Source organism: Diceros bicornis, chromosome 1 (genome assembly GCF_020826845.1).
Source record: "Diceros bicornis minor isolate mBicDic1 chromosome 1, mDicBic1.mat.cur, whole genome shotgun sequence".
NCBI lineage: Eukaryota > Metazoa > Chordata > Mammalia > Perissodactyla > Rhinocerotidae > Diceros > Diceros bicornis.
In genome coordinates, this window is record NC_080740.1 from 48883411 (window position 1) to 48906427 (window position 23017).

Below are 23017 nucleotides of genomic sequence, written 5' to 3' on the forward strand. Positions count from 1 at the left end.
AAGGGGCAGTGTCTGCTGTGCAGCCAACACAGCAGTGGACTCAGGGCGGGCCAGAGAGTAAACAAGGGACACGGCCCACAACCTCAAAGAATTAAAGTTGAACGTCTCGTAAGCCGTGGTTTGAAGCCCCACAGACGTTTATTTAAAATAAATCCTTATGTAAAAGAAAGCAAAACTACATATTCTCTAAATATATCCAGATTTGGTACAGACTTACCTGCAGGCAAAATCTCAGTTTGTGTTGAGTGTTTATGTGTAGTTGCATAAAAACACACTAGGATTGGCTTTCCCTGGCTGGAAGCATTTATCTATCTAGCCTCCACCCAACCCTGTCTTTTTTCTCCTTTTCAAACTCCAATTACAACAGTTCCTTTGGTGTAAACATTGGATGTACCTCTAACTGCTGGCAGCAGCACTATCCTTAAAAAAATGCTGAGGTACTCGCTCCTCTTAGTCACGGAGGGATGGGGTAATTAATCTCTTCCCGTGAGAGTAGGAAAGCAGCTCTTCCCCACTTTCCAATCTTCCAAGTTTTCTACATTACTGAAGCACCATCATGCAATTTCTGATTGGACCTAGTTCTATATTCTCTTAATATCAGTGCTGCATTTCATATTGATAGGTGAGGGAACACGGTGGAACTCTAGACATCAGTGATCCTCCGGGGCACTTCTGCTGCAGAGTTTATCTTATTTAAATAACTCTGCCTAAGGCAGTCAATAGTTAGCCATACTAAGGGATATATCTAGGGATAGGATCTTATATGTCACTCACTCATTGATTCATTCATTCATTCAAGTGATATTGTAGATTTGGGAATACAGGGGCACACAAGACAAACAAGACTCCTTTTCTCATGGAACTTATACTCTAGTTTGGGGAGAGAGAAAATAAACCAGCAAACACATGAAGAAAAGTAATTGCAGACAATGATAAGTATTATGAAGAAACAAAACAGGCTGAGCTGATGGAGACTGATGGGTGGTGGGAGTAGGGCATTGCTGATTAGACTGATTGGTCGGGGAAGACTTCACTGAAATGGTGACCTATGAGCTAGGGAGCTGATAAGACAAGTGGGATCCAGCCATGAAAAAGCTGAGGGATTCCAGTTGCAACAGAATAAACTGAAAATGAAGAAGCCCACAGAGGACATGGGCTGAATGTTTGAAGAGAAGGGGAGCGTGGCCAGCCATCCTACAATTGGATCTTGTAGGGCTCGGTAGACTATGGAGGAGACATTTGGATTTTATTCTCATCAGGGCATTTGGAAAAGATGAAGACAAACTGGAAAAAACTATACCAATTTGGGAGTGATGCAGAGATAACAACACTTCTTAGTTCAGGGATGGGACAGGAATGAATAGAATCAAGGGTGAATCCCAGGTTTTTGGTTCAAACATCTAGGGTAAGTTGTGAACCATTTGTGGAGATAAGGAAAACTGAGGTTTAAGGAATGAAAATTAAATTTCTTTTGGACCTGTTAAGTTTGGAATGTTAATTAGGCATGTGGGTGAAGAAGTAAAGTAGACAGCTGGGTGTAGGAATCCAGATCCCAAAGAGTACAGAGGATGGGGCGTAGTTCGCAAAGCAAAGACCTGCATTATGATGCGTATGTCTGATGCCTATTTTTCAAGTTAATATTATAGTTTATCATTTAGGCTATGTAGTTTATCTGTAGCTCTCAATGTGTAACACTTACATTCAGACATTCTCAAGGCAGAGCCTACACTTTTTAATAAATGTATTTTAGTATATCTATTTTCTATAAATTATATCCCTTCTATTATTCTGTTTTCTTAAAAGCTAAGAAATTAACTAGGAGCCATCAAGTATCCTTATGATTCTGGATAACTTTTGTTAAAGTGTATTAAAACTTTGACAAAATGGATTTATATTCAACTCCCATTATGAAAAAAGACATTGTAAAGCACCTGGATATTTGGTAAATGTTTATTAAATATTGTTTGTTAAAAGCCATACAAATCGTACTAAATTTTTCACTAGTAATGTTTAGACAATCTAGCAGTGAACCCTAAGTGTTTGCTGGGGGTTTTTTGAGGGTAACAGAATGAAAATGTTGGATGACAAGAATCAAATGACGGCACTGTGAGAATTTTTAAGACTTCAATTTGAAAGGACACCTACTTTGTTTTCTCCAAAGAGAGCTCATCTTTTCTTTCAAGCTTTAAGAGTTTCCCTTGTCATATTTAGGTAAGATGTGAGGATAAGGAAGGTGCAACAGTACCAGAGAATAAAATTCCAGTAGAGGAGACTAAATGATGCTGACTTGACCTACATCTCTTGAACTTGTTTGTTTTACCAGTTATGTTTTGAATGGGTCTGAAGACAGTTACAGGCTAAATGCATTGGCATTACCTTGTTCCTGGTTCAGTGCATTACTATCTATTCTTTTTTTCCTATTGAAAATAGGTATATTAAAAATTTGTTCTTTTATTATGTTTACATTTTCTTAGTTTCTTTACAACTTCAAGTGTTTATCTTCATGTTTTCCCCATTCCACATCTTGTAAAAGATGTAGTTTATCAAAGCATTAAGGTTTAGAAACTTTTCTCATCATGCTTAGTAACCTCTAAAGAATGATGTTTTTAAATTAGTGTGAACTTTAATTGTTATTAAGATATTCTGATTTAGTTCCACTACCATTTTCTTCTCTGCAACACTCAAAACAATTGATTTTATCTCCAAGACTTAGTTGTTTTAAGATATTTATACATTTTTTTATTATTTCTTTCCCCCAAACATTTGAAGCGTATTATTATATGGTTGAGAAAATCGCCTCTTTTTTAAAATCCTTAAATAAATCAAAAATATGTTTAATATTCTCATACTAGATATGAAAGCATTTAGAAAAGTTGGCAAGCTACCAGAGCCTCCTTTTCTGCTTAGAAACTACAAATATAGAACTATGAGGGAGTAAGATAAGAAATAGCTATTAGCAGCCCAAATGCTAGTAGAATTAAAAGAGAATTAATGAATATTTTGGAATGTTTTAGAACTATGTATATATTAAAGGCTTTTAATAAGTGCTAATTTTAATATTTAATGATTCGTATTTCATGAGTAGTGGTATATATAAAATATACATGTCTTTTTCTGTCTCTCTGCTTATACCATTCATGTTGTCATTTCCATTAAGAATACACATATCCCTTATTTATTAAATTTCCCAACTAATTTAGCTTTATGTAGAAAGTCATCAGATAGTGCATTGGCTGTGGAATCAAAATACATAGGCTCAGTTTCAAGCTCTTGTTGTGTGACTTTCTGCTGGTCACTTCTCCTCTTTGAGCCATAGTTCCTGTCTTTATATAAAATAGGTAATAATATCTACTTCTCTTAATTTGGCCCTTGATTTTCACAATCCAGTTAATATGTGAAAAAATGTAAAGTGGGAAGCCCAATACAAATGGAAGGATGTTATTTTTAAACAGAATTCAGTAATGTTTTCCATCAATGTCATTATAAAATTAGAGTCATTTTTGTGAATGTTGAAAAATAATTGGTCTTTAATAAAAATCATACAACATTGCAAAAGCCCATTTAAATAAATCATGATGATTTAAAAATACAATTTTAATAATATTAAAATATCAATAATTTTATAATACTTTTCACATATAAAACACTAGAAATAAAAATACAAAATCAGAAACCCTGAAAATATTATGCCTGTTTTCTCTTGGGTTATACACTATTGTTACTGTAAATGTGGTGTGTTAGTAAGGTTTTCCTACATTTCAAATTATTTAACATTTTAAAATCTACATCCAAGATTATTTTGTTATTTATTTGCTATTTTTAACATTGCCTATTCCTTTAATAGTCTGTTCCTGACGTCCTTGCTATGGACACACAAAGTTAATGTCACAAATGGTGAGTCTTTGCCCTGCAGTGAGAGCTTACAGCAAATATAAGAATCTTCAGCAAATGATTAACAACTAGACTTTTCCAATAGGTCGTTTTATTCCCAATGGAAAAAAATAACAGTGAATTCAGATACAAAAGATCAAGGATCTAAGTCCAGCTTTTCCATTAATTCACCATGTGACATCAGGCAAGTCATTTAATTTCTTTGCCCCTTAGAGTCTGGGACCTTGAAATTCAAGACTTACTTCCATGTCTTACAAGCTCTGTGATCTTGGGCTAATTATCTTGGTTTTCTGAGCAGCCTTCACCCCAGTTTTTCGTCTACAAAATGAGTGTAATAACAATTACATCCAGAGTTGGTATAAGGATTAATTAGTTAAGAGTAGAAATACAAATGGAAACAGATTGACAACAATGGTGGGGGCTCTCTGGAAGAGGAGACTTAGCCTTCTCCCAAGGGGCTTCACAAGATGGTTTTTTGTTATCATAGTGATAGCCAAAATTGAAGATCTAGTCTCCAGCCTGACAGGTTCAGAGTCCCATTTATCAGTACAGGTCTTTAGATTAGCCAGGCTCAAGAATGTGTTTATAGCTTTAAATTGTCTCCATTGCTAGATCTTCCTCAGTCTTCCTGACCTCTAAATATTAGGGTGCCTAGAACTCCCAATCAAACCTTTTCTCTCTGCTCTCATTCCCTGGACATGTTCCTGGCTGCAAATACCATCTACAACTTAACTCTCAAATTTATATCTCCAGCCCTGTCTTTTGATTTCGTTTTCTATATCTAGATTCCTACTTGACATCTCCACTTAGAAATCTGAGTGACATCTCAAAAATGGCCGAAGCCTAACTTTTTAACCATCTCCTCCATCAACATGTACTCCTTGCCCCTATCTTGACCGTCTCAGTTAATGACAACTCCATTCTTCCAGGTACTGAGTCACAAAACCTCTGTAATCTCCCGAAGTTTCTCTTTCTCTCACAGCACTGTCTAATCCATGAGCAAATCCTGCAGACTCTACCTTCAAATATATCTAGAATCAAACCACATCTTACCACCTTCCTACTGCTCTCACCTGAGTCAGCAGTACTACCCCCTGAAATTTTACCAATGGCCTCTTCTTAACTCCACTTTTGCCTGCCTAAATTCTGTTCTTGCGTAGCAGTTGGATGATTCTGTGAAAATGTAAGTCAGATTATGTTACTTCACTACTGAAATCCCTCTGATGGTTTACTTGGAAGAAAATCCAAATTCCCTTAGCCTGGCTACACAGCTCTCTGTGGTCTGCTTCCCTTGCTGGGATCTCCCCTCACCTGCCCAGCCCCTACTCCTTTTTCACTCCACTCCAGCCTCACCACCCCCTTGCTTGTCCTTCAGTGCACCAGGACTCTCACCTGCCTCCGCTTGAATGTTCCCCCGGATATTTGCACGGCTCACTCCCTAACCCATGCGGATGCCCTCCTCGGAGAGGGCTTCTCTGGTCACAGACCCTATTGATGTCTGGTACGGTCACCTTACCAACTCAGATGGACCACACACCCCAAATTTGGTTCTGATGTTGAGACTGATGATGCCACACATGCACCGAGAGAATATGAACAGGTTTATTACTCACATAATGAACTTTAGACTTTCAGGAGAGAAAAAATAGACTTTCAGGGGAGAGCAGGGCAGGGTCCCAAGCATATCCAAAAATGGCTTGAGAGAGCAGGTGAAAGAGAAAGGTGGAAGTTCAGGTTTTATTGTGATAAGGGGGTGGCACTGGGGTAAGGGGTCTTGTGCTCATTGACTGCGTGTGTGCTTTGAGCTTCCTGTTGGTGCCAAAGGAAGGAGTACTGGGCTTTCTCATCAGCTCGCCCAGATGTGCGGCGGAAGAGGAAAGGGGAGTGCTGGGGCTTGAAGACTGTCAGCAGTCAAACATCAAGAAAGACTTGAAAAGAAACATCAAGTCAGACTCTTTATTACATTGTTTGTCTCAAGTCTTTCACTGCTTTATTTTTCTTCATAAAACTTCTTACCCCATTACCTATTTTATGTAATTTTTTCTTTATTCCCTCTTAATTTCCCCCTGCCCCCCCCCCACTATTATATAAGTCCCAGGAAAGCAGGAAGTTTATCTTTTTTATCTATGGTTATACCCTCAGTACTCAGAATGGTGCCTGTCACATAGTAGGTGCTCAATAAAAATTTGCTGAATTATTTTTAAAAAGTAAAGTAACAAATCTAATGAGCCCAATTGTGGGGATACTTATGCGCTTATGACCAGCACAATTTTTCCCTAGTCCCAGACCTGCAGGGAAGCTCAATTATAATCATAAAGTCAGAGTTCCTGGGAAGGACAGAGTCCAATGAGGGAGTTTGAAGAAATCAAAGGTTTGCATCATTGCTTGGAAGGAGTCAGGCCATGGCCGCATCCAGCTCACAGCAGAAATTGTCTTGCTAATGGGCCCCTGCACTTTTCAGAACACTGCATTAATGAATCGAGGTAGTCACGGCTCAGGTAACCCTTTTTCTGGGTTTCCAGGGGAGGTCAACCTCCCTTTATGTCTGTAACCTTTTTTAAGGTGAGTTAACATAGTCATTCAGGTTAGAGGCCAGTCTTGCAGACTCCTGGAGCTGGTCTTTCCCTACAAGGCAACTTTGAAATGTCTCTGATCTGAAGCATTGCTTTCCTTCCACTATCAGTTGCCAAGTGCTGCCAGGAGGGAAAGCAACTATTGGGACTACGTGGTCTGTAAATGGCAGTCCCTATTCCTGTGACATCTAGAAAATGAGCTTGAAATAAGCCCACAATGTGGTTGCTGCTTCTGTAACACTTGAGATCACAGAGGTCTTTTCAAGCTGTTATTTATGACTTAAGATGGTTTGTTGAACTGACGGCTGTCATCTCTGAAACTATGGCCTGTCCAAACTCAGACTGGAGAGGCAACATGACAGAGGCTTTTAGGGGCAGCCTGCACTGTCTCAGCCTTGCAGGCCTCTCCTTTTAAATACTCTCTGGTCCTTTCTCAAAAGTGGTCTCCACCCTCCCCCACCATTCCTTTCCTGCTACAGTCTAGGAAAGGCTGCTATTTGATGCCTATTTTTCTGCCCTAGGATTCTCTGACATCCTGTTTGCGTTTAGTGTTACTTTGTACCTATTGGGTAATACCCACTTGGCTTGCTGCGTATATTGTTTCAATGTATAATATTGGAGTGTCTGTGAAGGAAACAACTGTTGGAATGTATAGTTATTCTTATTATTACATGGGGTGTGTGGTGTGACATATGTGCATGTGTAATTATCAGTGAGTTTTAGGAAAAAGAGGTCTTATGTTAAATTGAATCAAGATGGAAGAATCATAATCCCTAACAGGTGTTGTTATATATTTTAGGCAATGCTTGAGGAATTAGGCCGTACTTTTGTGCATAAAGCAGCTAGTTATCCAGGGCTTAAGGCAGAAATGATTTGCCTCTTTGTTTTCATTATGAATTTATGTTTTTTTCCTGTCTCCCCATCGATCAACAGTCTTTGTTTCCTGAGAAATCAAGGTTGGTAAAAAATTACCTGTATTTAAACAGAACCTCCAGAGTTTCACATTTCACATGTATATAAAGAGGCTATTCAGCCTGAGTGTATTATAACTAATTTATATTACCTATTTCAGTTATATCTTTATGTTTTAGTCTTTAAGGAGTGCTTACATTTAGATTCTCAGTAATCTTTTAACGGAAAATTTTAGAGAATTGTTTAAAAGTATTATGTGTTCATATGCTTACTGAAACAGCTTAAAATTTTAGACTTTTATTAATTGAGGACCTTCTATTTGCAAGTCTTGGATAAGTACAGTTGAATAAATTTAAAATTAAATTTTCGTGAAGTCTGAATTGGACATAAATAAGATAAATCATTATATGAAATTTAGAAAATTATACCTTTCTCACAAAGTTAATTCTAGGTGAATATAATAGTTAAGTGTAAAGAAGAAAATAATCTATCAATTTTTTTGGCTATGGGTGGGTAAGGAGATTTTTTATCAAAAATTAAGTAGAAATAGTAACAAGAGAAGAGAATAATATATTTAATAATGAAAATAAACACATTGAATAAAAATATTAAAAATTAAATTAAAAGGAAACAAATACTATTAAAACAAGGTGTTAATCTTATTAACATAGTATTATATGACAAGCATTCAACTTGCCTAAAATCAAAGAAAAACAAATTAAATCCAAAATAAGAATAAGCCACATTTTCTTATCAAATTGATAATGTTTTAAATTAAATGAAAATCCTTAGTTCTAGTACATTGAGGAGGTATGATGTAAATAGGATATCCTTTTTATACAACAATTTGGCAACAAAGTCATAAAAATATTTACAACTATTGGCTTCTTCCAGAAATCTATCCTAATGAGATGCAAAGATTTATAGACAAGATATTCACTCAGTATCATTTATAAGGGTGAATCTTTAAAAACAATGTGGCTATCCAAAAATAGGTGATAGTAAATAAATTGTAGTATAATTTTATGACAATTATATAAACATAAAAAATCATATTTTTGAAGGATAAGAGCTAATAGCTTAGAACAATGTTCAGAATATATTAATAAAGTAGAATATATAGTTCTATATACAGTGTGATTATAACTTGTCATGTATATATGTATATATAAAAATAATAATATTGGTGTCATAGGATTACAGAATATTTTTATTTCTTTTTTTATTTTTCTATACTTAATAAATTTTCTATGATGTGCGTGCATTTCAACATCAGAATAAATATACATTCTCTTTTTCCCCACAACATTAAGTAGTGAATCAGTTGATCTTTCCTCATACTCCTCAAAGCGTGATCTTCTGGGTTTTCTTTAAAGGAGAGGAAAACAGCATAAAGATATCTTGAGAGTTAAATAATGAATTTCATATTTCTAAACAAAAGGGTTATCCTAGTTTTGATAATTTGATTTTCTATATCAATGGAATCATTTTGGATGAATATTCATTCTTATTTAGTAAGCTTATATAGCTATAGCCCACACAGGTTAAAGTCTATGGAATTTAGTTTATGAACCACCTTCTTACTGGTTTCTGGAATGTGCCAACACATTTTGTAAATAATGATACTTGCTAAAACTCATCTCTGACCTGAAAAGCATCCAAGAGTTATGTCATAGAAATGAGTGTTCTCTGTTCAAGCACAATAAATCCTAAGATTTGCAGTGCTACTCTTTTATATAGGAAAATGGCAGTGGAATTTCCGAAAGCTAGTTCCATGCCAGGTAGGCAATATCTGACATGCCCATAGCAGGTGAGAATCAGGCCAGAACCGCTCAGGGTTATATTTAGTGGTAGAAAAGAATCCTGTTTTGGAAGGAGCCGGTCTTATCTGAGTGAGTTTTTTTCTGTATCTGCATGATATTTACCTTAAACCCCATTGATGGGCCTAAGGAAATCAGCAAGGCAGAGTGTTATTTCTGATGTATCCACAGTCTTGGCTGTCTCAAATTTTTTTAATTTAATTTGTATTTTCTCAAATTAGTACTTTTATGGCTTTAAAAAATAAAATAGTACTCTCAAGATAAACAGTACGCCCCGTGTTATCAATATTTAATCTCTAGAGGTAAACATTTTTAATTATTTTAAGATATTTTTGGTTATCATTTACTTCTATATTTCTCAGTAGAATATATATGTTACTACTTGATTTTTCAGTTTTAACTATCACCTACCTGGCTTCCTACTCACATATTCACACACGTTTCTTCTCCCTCTATGGCACCAATATAATTATGATAGTTTTTAAATATGCTGATTATCAGTTTTTAAATTATTATGAAGAAATTATAATATATAAATTTTGTTTGTAGCTAAGACATATAATGTATTTAAAATATAATTACACTTTGGTTTTTTCCAACTTTTTATTCCTGATAATTGCCTTTTTGTTTAATCTGGCTTTCTAAATGCCAGTCATTAATTCATCTCAAATTCGCCATCATAGCTGAAATTTCTGAATATGATTTAACAAACACTTCAGGTATTTTTAATCAATTTTATTTATTTTTTTCTTGGAGATATTTGCCCTGGATGTCCTCAAGAATCAGTCATTGTCCTACCAAATGTGATTAATATTCTGATTTCTCTCAATATAGATTAGTTTTGCTCTGAGATCAGAGCAGAAGTTAGTGACCTCACCATTTAGTATTCAGACTTTCTTGTAACTCTACTGTTTTCAGCAGATTTCCTCAACCCAAACTGGCATCTGTCTGCTTGGAATTCTCCAAAGTCTCCAGTATTTGGCCAATGTGTAGCAAAGGCTAGATGCATTGTTTACATTACAGTATCTAGGGGAGCAATTGCTTTTTAAACAAATTTCCGATCAAGCCTTCCTCATTCTTTTTGATGCTTCCTTGACATTCTCAGGAGCATTTTATTGTGTTCCCACCTCAGGCTTAGAGTTCAGCCTTATTCATTCTGCCTAGTCACATGCATCTTATCTATTCACTTTTCAGTTTCCAAAATTACCTTTCACTCACATTCTCTTTGTTCTTGAGAGTTAATAGATTAAAATCTTTCCTTTAAGACTGAGAAGTGGGGCTGGCCCAGTGACGTAGTGGTTAAGTTTGCGTGCTCTGCTTTGGCGACCTGGGATTCATGGGTTTGGATCCTGGGCGCGGACCTACACACTGCTCATCAAGCCATGCTGTGGTGGCGTCCCACATACAAAATGGAGGAAGATTGGCACAGATGTTAGCTCAGAGACAATCTTCCTCAGGCAAAAAGAGGAAGATTGGCAACAGGTTAGCTCAGGGACAATCTTCCTCACCAAAAAAGACAAAAAAAAAGGCTGAGAAGGAACTGAGATAAAGAATGTGATCAATTGATCATTTTTAATTGTAAGTGTAAGGGTCATTGATTTCTGTATTTTATTATTGTTGTTGATTTATTATTAGTTCTTTTTATTTTGTATTACTTTTGGTGAGGATGGAGGTAGCTCAGAGGGAATCATGAATTTACCATGCCTACACTGATAATACATTCTTACTCTAATTGTTTTTATTGAGGTATAATTGACATATAATACGATATTCGTTTCAGGTGTATGAAGTAATGATTTGATATTTGTGTATATTGCAAAATGATCACCAAAATAAGTCTAATTGACATCTGACACCATACATAGAATTTTTTTTTCTTGTGATGAGAATTTTTTAAGATTTACTCTCTTAGCAACTTTCAAATATGCAGTACAGTATTAACTGTAATGTACATTACATCATCATGACTTATTTGTTTTATAACTGAAAATTTGTACCTTTTGACCCCCTTACCCATTCCATTTACCACCCACCCCACACCTCTGGCCACCACCAATCTGTATCTATGAGATTGGGATTTTTGTTTTTGTTTTTAGATTCCATATAAAGTGAGATCATACGGTATTTGTCTTTCTCTGTCTGACTTATTTCACCAAGCATAATGCCCTTAAGGTCCATCCATGTTTTTGCAAATGACAAGATTTCATTTGTTTTTATGGCTGAATAATATTCCATTGTGACATCCATGTTGTTGCAAATGGTAAGATTTCATTCTTTTTTATAGCTGAATAATATTCCATTGTGTATCTATACCACATTTTCTTTATCCATTCATCCATTGATGGACATTTAGGTTGTTTCTATGTTTTGGCTATTGTAAATAATGCTGCAGTGAACATGGGGGTACAGATATCTTTTCAAATTAGTGTTTGCATTTTCTTTGGATGAATACCTAGAGGTGGAATTGCTGAATCATATGGTAGTTCTATTTTTAATTTTTTGAGGAACCTCCATACTGTTTTCCATAGTGGCTGCACCAATTTACATTCCCACCAGCAGTGCACAAGGGTTTCCTTTTCTCCACATCCTCGCCAACACTTGTCATTTCTTGTCTTTTGATAATAGCCATTCTAGTAAGTATGAGGTTTTAATTTTTGATCCATGTATAATTCATGTTAATTAACATAGTGCTTATTGAATATAGAATAAAATATAGTTCTATTTTTCCTTTAATTCTAAAATGTGAACTAGAAGTAAAAATATGAGACTATTGCACATTCAAAAATAATAGTTAGAAATAATTGTCATAATATTTGCAAACCAAATATTACAGTGATTAGATGACCTCATTTTACTGTTTACTGTATGCTAGAAACTGAACTTAACTGTATACTGCGGTATATAAATGAGACAGATATTATCAGTTTTTGCAGATGAATAAACTGAGAATCAGAATGGTATTCAACCTCTTGTTCTAAGTTATATAGATAATAAATAATAGAGCTGAGAGTACAAACTCAAGTATGTTTTATAATTTTTTTAAAGTAATGCTTTTTTTCCTGAAATATGGTTTTTTCCTTACTTGACCTCTGCCAAAATAAGGCTCAAGTAAGCTGGAATTGAGGAAGAGTTTTTCCCAGATTTGGGGAAATAAAAGCTATATTACTCTGGGCTAGTGTTTGTTTCATTAGTTATTGGACACATTTCTGCAACAGACTTACATGATTTTATTTTTAATTCCCTTTCATTATTCCACATATGCAACTTACCCATGGATATTTGCAATTTAAGTAATAGTAATGAAAGAAATAGTTGGTAACCAGAATTATTAAAGTACAAATAAAATTTTTCTTCTAACAGAGAGAAGGAGAAAAGGATCATCAGGTGCGTTTGGCAGTTGGAAATGGCATGCGAAGTGAGGTATGGAGAGAATTTCTAGACAGATTTGGAAACATTAAGATGTGTGAGCTTTATGGAGCTACTGAAGGAAACATTTGTTTCATGAATCACACTGGGAAAATTGGATCAGTCGGGAGAACAAATTTCTTTTACAAAGTAAGTACAATATTTTCTTTACAAAATAAATATACTGAGGTCTGCTAAACTCTTTTCTATACTTTGTGCTTGTTAATTATGGTACATATTATTGACTTTTTTTTTTTTAAGTTGATAACTTCTATAAATAAAGTAGTGGCCTCTAGGTGAACTGTGGTGCTGTAGGTTATGAAAACCTCAACCATCTCCCATGTTTTCCCTCTATAATATGGAGATAATGATACCTAATTGTTTTGTTCAGTTTTCAAATTTTATGATATAATATATAAACAGCAAGCATAGGTCCTGATATATATTAATTGGACTGTTTCCATTTTCCTTGAGTATTTTCAACCCACTTTTTCTATTTACCTTTCATTTTTATATCACTCAAAAATTGTATATAGCAGTCCCCCCTTTATCCATGGGGATATGTTCCAAGACCCCCACTGGATGCCTGAAACTGTGGATAGTACCGAACCCTACATATACTATGTTTTTTCTTATACAAACATACCTATGATAAAATTTAATTTATAAATTAAGCTCATTAAGAGATTAACAACAACTAATAATAAAATAGAACAATTATGACAATATACTGTAATAAAAGTTACCATAGATCTTAGCAACCCCAGCATCTGATTTTTTTTCTTTCCTTATTAAGTCAAGAGCTTTCACTTTTTCACTTAAAGAAAGCACTTTACAGTTTCTTTTTGGCGTATGTGAATTGCCGGCATCACTACTCCTGTGCTTTGGGGCCATTATTAAGTAAAATAAGGGTTACTTAACACAAGCACTGCAATACCACAACAGTCAATCTGATAATCGAGACAGCTACGAAGTGACTAACAGTGTGCGATTTAAAACTTATGAATTGTTTATCTCTGGAATTTTCCATTTAATATTTTCAGACTGTGGTTGACCGAAGGTAACTGAAACTGTGGAAAGTGAAACTGCGGATAAGGGGGGACTACTGTATTGGCTTCTAATATATTGTTTCTTTAAAAACTATATCAAGATACCACTAAAATCTTAAAAGCAGCCAAAAAATCACCTTCCTAGAAATAAGACTTACTGTTGATTTCGCAGTAGCAATTGTGGAAGACAAAAGATAGTGGACAGATATCTTCATCTGGCTTGGAGAAAATAATTTTCAAAATAGAATTTATACTCAACAATAATGTTTTTTAAAGAATAAAAGTGAAAATAAATGTCTCAAAATTAATATAGCAAACTTTATATAACCTCAAGGGGAAAAAAAATCCAGAATCACAGTAGGATATTTTATTGTAGCTCTTTCAGTATCTGATAGAACAAGCAAAAAAAATCTTCAATGACATCAAACATTTGAATAATACAATAATCAAACTACTTGAACTAATTGACGCATATAGGACACTGTATTTAAAAACTATAGAATATCCATTGTTTTCAATGTGTATGAAACATTCACAAAGATTACTAGGCCACTTATGGAATTCCAGCAAATTTCAAAGGATTGAATCATTCAATGGATTATGTTCTCTAACAATAGTTTAATTACAGTAGAAATAAAATTTTAAAATGACAGCTAGATCATCTCCTATATATTTGGAAATAAAATATCTTTAAGTTTCTATAAGTCAACAAAAAATCAAAATAGAAATTAGAAAATAGTTTGAGCTGAATCATAATGAAAACGTTGCATTTCAAAACTTGTGGGCTCAGATAAGAACAGATGAAAATTAGTGAGCTAAATGTTGATTTCTATAAGTTAATTAAAAAAACAACTAAAACAAACTCAAAGGAAATAAAAGGAATAAATTAAAGAAATAGAAAAGAAACATTAGTGAGGAATGTCAAAAGAGATAAAAATATAATTTTTAAAAAGTAAAGAAATAGGTTCAAAGCTGGTGTAAATTGCCCTAATGTTTGGAACCTCAAGAAGGTGCAACTATTTTTATAATGCATTCTTTGGGATTCTGAAGGTCTTACTGACATCTCAGAAATACGTCTGCATTCTGAACAAAAGTAACTTTGGGAAAATAAATGCTGATATTACTGGGTTTTACATTCCTTACAGTTAATTTTCTCAATTCATTGCACTGATTCTGTTAAAAATTTGGTATTCACAGTTAATGGGAGAAACAGACCAATAAATGATTTGGCCCAAGTCTTACCGAGGGCTACGAGATAATCTTGCTACCATGGTAAAGATCATAAATGGTACTTCTACATAACATAGCAAAGTGACCTCAGTCTGTCTCTCCCATGAGAAAAGGGAGGAATAAAGGGGATTAAAATGCATTAAAAAAAAGGGGGGGGGGAAGCAAAGCTTTTAGAAGCCAGTGGGAAGAACTGACTTTTTCACATGCTGTCTCCCTCTACATTTTATAGTAGGAATTTTGCTTACTTATTTTATTGCAAAGTCTTGGTTTGTAGTTCACTTTTCAAAATGTTCCAAAGAAAGTCTATAATTCAGATGCTATGTTATGTTGCGTAAGGAGTGTCTGAGTAGTTAACAAAGTTTACTTTTCTAGTTGTTCATCTATTTTTAAAAAGGCCAATATTGAACTTTATTCTGGACCTGCTATTAAAAGAACCATTATAACGTTTCACAACTAATAACCTTGAATATATTTCCCCACAAGAGAATACTTTTCCTTTTCCTGCTCAAGTAACAGTTTCTCAGAACTCTATCTACATCTTCCTAGACTATGATTAGAGGCTCCTTCCATCTTAAATATGATTTGAGTCTACCCTGCTCTGAAGATATAATTTCTTAGGCATTAATTAATCATATGTGTTCTTCTATCTTCAAATGTCAGAAGATGCAAAAAACGAGAAAAGCAAAAACACAACCCTATCGTCAAATGTTTAAAATTTCTGTGATCAGTAAATACGGCAAAATGTTAACATTTGTTATATCTCAATAGGTTGATAATGGATTTCGATTATGTTGTTCTCTGAGGAGAAAAAATCTATATTAGAAAGTACCAAGATTTGCCATTCGTCCTACGATTTAACATGTAAAAGCTTAAAGAATGACCTATTTTGTAAGTGACATGTTATTGAAAACGGGCTACCACAAACATTTTCCTCCTTCCAAAAGTGACAGAGTATGTATGTCAACCTAGTCCGCAAACTAACCTGATTTTTTCCCGAAAAAACCATGAGTCCACCTTATTCCTGGTTCAACTCTGTGTTTCATAAACACAAGCTGTTTGTACACAAAAGTGGAGTTCGTATTTTCCCATTTGATCTTCATATCAAGCCCCATTTTGCAAAGGAGAAAATGCTCATAGACAAAGTATCCTGTTCTTCTCTTATACCATGATCAGACCAAATAAAGGATGGTAGCAAAGAGAATTCAAGGAAATTATAAAAATAAAGTTGCTCAGCTAAAAAAATTACTATTTTGCCTCATTAAAAGATGAAATAATCAATGAAATGAAGTCATTCATTAAGAAAAGCAGCTTAATCTCTCAAAGACCAAACAAACTGGTAGCATCTGGGTCAATGGTTCTTATCAGCCAAAAGCTGTGAACAGTTAAAAATCTAGGATCTCAAACTGCTTCATAAAAGCCCAGCTTCCTTCCTTCATGTTTAATGTAAAACCTCCAAAATCCAATTTTGGGAAAAACATTCAAAAACAACTTCTGAGTTCTCACTACACTTTGAATACACTTTTTTTTTTTTTTAAAGATTTTATTTATTTATTTTTTCCCCCCAAAGCCCCAGCAAATTGTTGTATGTCATAGCTGCACATCCTTCTAGTTGCTGCATGTGGGACGCGGCCTCAGCATGGCTGGAGAAGCGGTGCGTCGGTGCGCGCCCAGGATCCGAACCTGGGCCGCCAGCAGCGGAGCGCGCACACTTAACCGCTAAGCCACGGGGCCGGCCCTGAATACACTTTTTTGTTATTGTTTCTTCATTGTAGCCAATTATTAACATCTGTAACCCTAAACTGGACGGTGAATTCTTTGCAGGAGGACCTAGTCTTCAGCTGTGAGCCCTCAGAATCCAGCACTGTGCCTGGAACAAAGCACTGTAATTTTACAATTAATGTGTATAGAATAAAGTCAATGGGGAACTGCCTCAAAAAAAAAAAATTTGGTATTCATATTAAAGCTCCTTAGTGAAGCTGAGTCATTCCAAAGTAATCAAGCAATGGGAGTACAGTGAAGGAGATTTGTATTTTATTTTATTGGCTTGACTTCATTATAATTTTCTAATGTCTTAAATTCCCTGTCAGACTGTAATAATGTCAATAATGCAGGAAGTCATGATTGTCTCCAGTTTATTTGGAAACTTCTGATTTTCAATTACTTTTAGTTAGTTTTTCTTTTTCAGTTAGTAAATTTTTAAAAATATACCCAAAATCATATGAATTCTAGTCTCTTTTATCATTCTCTTCACATATTGTTTTGTTACATAGCAGATAATCAGAAAAATTTGGGCCAATGACTGTTTCATAATTACATGGGGAGATTTGATGTGTCTCTCAAAAATGTAAACCTAATGGCAGACTTACACTTAACCCTCTCAGAGAGGAATCAGCCTCTAAATGGAGATAGGGTGTTAATAGTGAAGGAAAAAGATGAGGCAGCAAGACTGAGTTCCTGTGACCCAAATGTCCCTCTTGTGTGCTATACTTATTTAAATGCATGAAACTGAAGGGATACGTGCCCCCTAGGCAAGCAATATAAAAAATTTGGTGACAATGCCTGTCAGAGACAAACTCAAGTCAGTTATGGACTGCCTTCTCCTTTTCTATACCCAGGGATAATAATTGAGAAGGAACAAACAGTAAATCCCTAAAGGAAATAAAACTTGAAAAAAGGGAGAAAATGAATCTAAATAAAAGACAGCTGAAAAAAATATGGATGTACATTAAAATAATAAGTCCTCCAAAATGGCAAGGAAATGTTTAGAAAAAAAATTTCCCATAGGTTCAAAAATTGCAATAATATTCTCTTTAAAAGTAAGAGCTCAAAGAAGAGGAAAGTGCAAGGGAAACATGCTCATCTCAAAGAAAAAAAATAAAGGAAAAAATGAAAATATTACAGAGATGAACACCATATTAAAAGACAAAAATAAACAGGAATGTAAACATTGTTAGGGAGCAAGATGGATGGGATTAAGGAGTCACACAAAGAATAAAAAGAATAAGCAAATAATAATATAAAATAAATTAAAAAGATAGATTTTGAAAACATAGACAGCGATCTGACATATGTTTAATTGGTGTTACTGCAGAAAAAATCAAATCAAAGAGAAAAAAAATTATTTCAAATCTAATGGAAGAAAATTTCCTTAAAATAAAAACTTGAATCTTTAGCAGAAGAGCACATTGTGTTTCAGAAAAAAAAAAATGATACAGAATGATTATCAGAAAAATATATCCTGGTGAAATTACTCAACATAAATTAAAGAACCATGAAGAGATGCTGAGACAGAAAAAGCAAAGGATGTAGCAAGTATAGGGTGAAGACGGGAAACATCTCAGGCATCTCTCAAAACAGAAACAAAACATTCAATGCCAGAAACAAGGGAAAGTAATGTTTCCACCTAAGAACTTTTGTTCTAAGTTGTTCTTCAAGTATAAAGGCAACAAAAAGGTGTTCTGAAAATTTTAAGAAATCAGAGAATATAATACCCATGTATTTACAGGAATGCAATACTTCTTTGTAAAATTCACTGAATGAAAATTTCTGGTCAACCTGAAGATTAAAGAATTTAGAAATGAAGGAATCACCTTCAGTTAAAAGGTTTGATTGGATCTGTTTAAATATAGAAGATTGAACAGCTCTGAATTCTTTTATAGATGGAATGAAAGTATAAATCCTGACAATATAAAAATAATTATAACACTAACAAAAATGGGAATTGGGTGGGAGGAAAGGAGACGTATAAGTGCTCAATCTCTCGTCTTTCATAGTGATAAATCCATAGATACAATGTAAAGATAAAATATGGGATTTGACCAAAAGGCTCACTTTCTTCACATTTTTACAAACTTTTTTAATGTCATAAAAGTAGGCATCTTATAGAGACTAGGAAATTAAGCCAACTGCAAATTTAGGAAACAGTGCCCACAAGACCACCCTCACTCCTGACATCAATTGCATTTTGTGAGTCCCTAAGACCAACTTTAGGTTTGATAATTCGCTAGGACTCACAAAACTCACTGAAAGCTGTTATCCTCATAGTTACAGCTTATTACATCTAAAGGATACAGGTTAAAATGAGGGCAGAATCCAGGAGGGTACCAAATGCAAGGCTTCTAGTTGTCTTCCCCTGTGGAGTCAGGACAGTGGCATTACTCTCCAGAATCCATGTGTGACAATATGCATGGACTATTGCCAATTAGGGAAGCTCACTCAGCCTTGATGTCCAGAGTCTTTTTTGCAGCTTGATCATTTAAATCTAGTTGGCTGCCTCTGTGGCTGACCTCCATCTCCAGCCCCCCAGGAGGTCAAGCTGGGTGACTTAAAGCCCCCCTTCCCCCCACCCATCACATTATTGGTGTGGCTCAGAGACCCCACTCTAAATCATATTGTTGCTATCTGTCACAACATTGCAAGGGCTTAGAGATTATCTCCCAGGAGCTGAAAGCGAAAGCCAGACCTCTGGTTAAATTTTGGGTTAAGGTTAAATTCTTTAGCCAACAAAACTGATATCTCTTATGCCAAAGGAATACTTTATTTTAACTTTAGTTCTATTTTCTTTTGTTAAATTCAAGAAAATTTAAGTTGATTGCATTTATTAAAATAGTGTAGTTTCATTTCTCATAAATGTTATGAATGGGACGCTCTGCAGCTGTGCTCTGGGCATGTATACACATACCTATACCTGTAGCTGTACCTGTACATGTACATATACATTTAGGAGATATTAAAGTGTGGCATCTATCTTTTGTTATTATAACAGCCATTTTTGTAATCTTGTGGGATCTCTTGAAGGCAGGAAAAAAAATGCAAATCCCTTTAGCTGAGACTTAGTGCTGTGATCCAGACCACTTCTAGAAGATGCTGTGACATATTTAAATTTCCTTTGTATTATAAAATTACCCAATTTCTGACCATCAAGTCCCTGTGTCTGATAACAGACACACGGAACAGTGATTGGGTATGGAATGAATCACCCAGGCATGGGTTGCCAAATTAATCTAAAAGAAATAACACTAAAGCTGTTATAATATCACCAGTTGCTGGGCAAATTTTTCAAAATATAAAGCATGTTAAAACACGAGAGAAAAGAACGGGTAATGAACGGGGCTCTGTTCTTGTTTGGCCAAAATGATAAATGCAGTTCCGGAACTTCTGGAATCTTTCTTTTGACCAGTCATTAGGCAAGTTGCCAATATCCTGTTATCCCAATTACAGACCAAGACCAACAAGATGCAAGCTCGCATTTTAATAAAGAATCTTTATGTCTCGAATAACAACATATTTTGCTTTGCTGCCTCTTTCATTGGCCTTCATCTTAAAACAGGACTATACTAATTCCTACCTCATAGGGGGTTTTGACGATTAAATTAAATACTGCTCTTAAGCTCTTAGTAGTGTCTGGCATACAGTAAGTACTCAATCAATATTAGTTGCTCTCCTTTATATTTTAATTTAAATAACGAATTCTGATTCTAGTTACATGCTTATTTTACTGAGATTGAAAACCAGAGATGTTTGTGTTTAGTCTTCGATAATAAATAATACTATTACATTAATCTTATTCATTTCCCACTTATTTGTTCTATATTTGTTCATTTCTCTCCTCCTCCTTCTCCTCTTTCTATTTGTCTTTATTATTTTTTCTCACTTCAGTTTATTACCTCCATTTTAGTTTACTATTTCCTAGTTCACCTTAATGAAATTGCTTGTTTATAATTATCAGGAAAACCTCATTTTTTTAATATATAAAATGAAGGAGTTGGATTGAAGCAATCTGTGATTCTCTCTCAGGGTCAGATTTTAGTGGATCTGTGAGTCTGTATGACATGATAATATGGACAGTACAGGAGCAGGGGAGCTGGAAATATTTAGGCACAGGGAGAGATGTCCAGTTACCTTGTTTCCCAGTATGATGAGGATGTTCCAACAAGTTTGCCGTCTCACACCATGACAGTATACGGAAGTACTGAGGGTTACTTCAGGGACATTAAGGTGAAAGGCCTGGGGAAAAGGTCAATAAGTGTCAAATAATAAGTACTTTTTAGGCATCTGATCCCTTTTCGAAGTATTGGAAGTTAGAAATAGACAACAAAATCCTTGCACTCACTAGTTTATATTTTAGTTCTGTTAAAACTTTCCATTTCAAGGAATGTTTTGAATAATTGCAAGAAGGAGAAGGCAAGAAAGTGGTGGTCTTACCTGTTGTTAGTAGAGTATGTCATTATGTGCAGAGATTGCTTGCTATCACTCATACAAGATTAAAATTAGTAATGTTTTGCTAACGTAACATGCATCATAAAAGAAATGAAAGTAAATGCCAGCACATGAGTGCTGTTTACTAATACCTTCAATTTTGATTTTCAAATGTTTAATTTTTCATCAGTAAAGGTTACTTGTTTTAATAAATCCACATTCTAATTCTTTATTTCAGTTGACTGAACATAAAATCTACTACTAGTAGATGTTAATGCACAAATAAATATTGAATCTTGTTTTTGTTTGTTTGATTTTGTTTTTGCAGCTTTTTTTCACTTTTGACTTGATAAAGTATGATTTTCAGAAAGATGAACCCGTTAGAAATGAACAGGGCTGGTGTAGTCATGTAAAAAAAGGTAAGATTCTTGTATCTGAAGATGTCTCCTCAGGCAAGGTTTCCAAAGTTCTATTTAATTACTACTGAATTTAGAAAAGAAAGAATAGGTATTTCTAATATGTAATGTGACTTATTTGGAATTTCAACACAGGTAGAATGGTTTAATTATTAGATGTTAGGAGCCTCAATAGGGTCACTCAGATAGTACATTATTAAAATTTAAAAATGGACACTATTAGGCTCATATTTTTCTTATTTTTTTTTTATGAAGAAGATTGGCCCTGAGCTAACATGTGTGCCAATCTTCCTCTATTTTGTATGTGGGACACTGCCACAGCATGGCTTGATGAGCAGTGTGTAGGTCCACACCCAGGATCCGAACCCGCAAACCCCAGGCCACTGAAGCGGAGCACGCGATCTTAACCACTGTGCCACCGGGCCGGCCCCAGGCTCATATTTTTCTTAATCTACCACTTTTAGTTTGTAACAATGGCGTATGTCTAATGCCCTGTATCACCAAAATATAATATAAAAATGAATGACTTAATTTATCATTCTAGATATGGTAGAAAGACAAACAGACTTGGATTTAAATCTGGGCTCTTGCATTTAGAAACTCTACAACTTTGGGCAGCTCACTCAACCTGAGTCTCATTTTCTTCATATGTAGAATAAGAGTGATGATATTTATTTCGTGAGGTTATTGTTGGCAACTAAATGAGATGATGTGAACAAAACCCTGTGGAGGGCCTGGCATGTGCCTTGTTACCCCTCTCCCCTTCTCTTCCTCCTCTCAGGCCCCCTCCTCCACCAAGGTAGACTTTCTTATAATTTTTGGTTAGAAATTTTAATGAAAGCAAGTGCCCCAATTAACTTGCTGCTACATATAATTAATCTAGAAAATTAAATGTAGAGATGTTCACTTAGAATTGTTTAGAGATCCAGTCTGAATAAATCAGGCCAAAATTACTTTTTTTTTTTACAGCCTCAGAATATGTTGAAACTACATTTCAGAGATGATTTCCTTTAAATCTTTACTTCACATGTGGAGATAAAGGTTGCAAATATGTTTTGTTTTTTTTCTGGTAGCTGAAAGATTGGAAAAAATATAAGCCTTATCTAATAAAAAACAAATTTCCCAATCCTCTGAACTTCAAGCCTAGGGGCACTCATCAACTATCTTTCCCTAATTCAACTCTATAGACAGCGTCTAAGATAAAAACCATTTCTAAAGAGATTGCAAAGAACTTTATTTAAACACACTTCTCTAGTGTGTTTTATTTATTACAATTACAGTAATATCTGACATTGGAACTTGAATCCCAGAACTGCTTATACAACCTCAGGGTTTCTTAAAAAGCAGGTTGGAACAGTATGGTGCTGGCATGAAAACAGACACATAGATCAATGGAATAGAATAGAGATCCCAGAAATGAACTCACTCATTTATAGTCAATTAATTTACAACAAAGGAGGTAAGCATATGCAATGGGGAAAGGACAGTCTCTTCAATAAATGGTGTTGGGCAAACTGGACAGC

At 34.9% G+C, this 23017-nt stretch overlaps 1 protein-coding gene across 1 annotated transcript in view; it reads left to right on the forward strand.

Moving 5' to 3' along the window:
- The window catches only part of SLC27A6 (solute carrier family 27 member 6), a 56725-nt gene that overhangs the window by 22863 nt on the left and 10845 nt on the right, over positions 1-23017 (forward strand). The window contains exons 5-6 of the mRNA XM_058539815.1: positions 12557-12751; positions 21407-21497. Coding sequence (XP_058395798.1) covers positions 12557-12751; positions 21407-21497 — 286 coding nt within the window. The remainder of the gene's footprint in view (positions 1-12556; positions 12752-21406; positions 21498-23017) is intronic.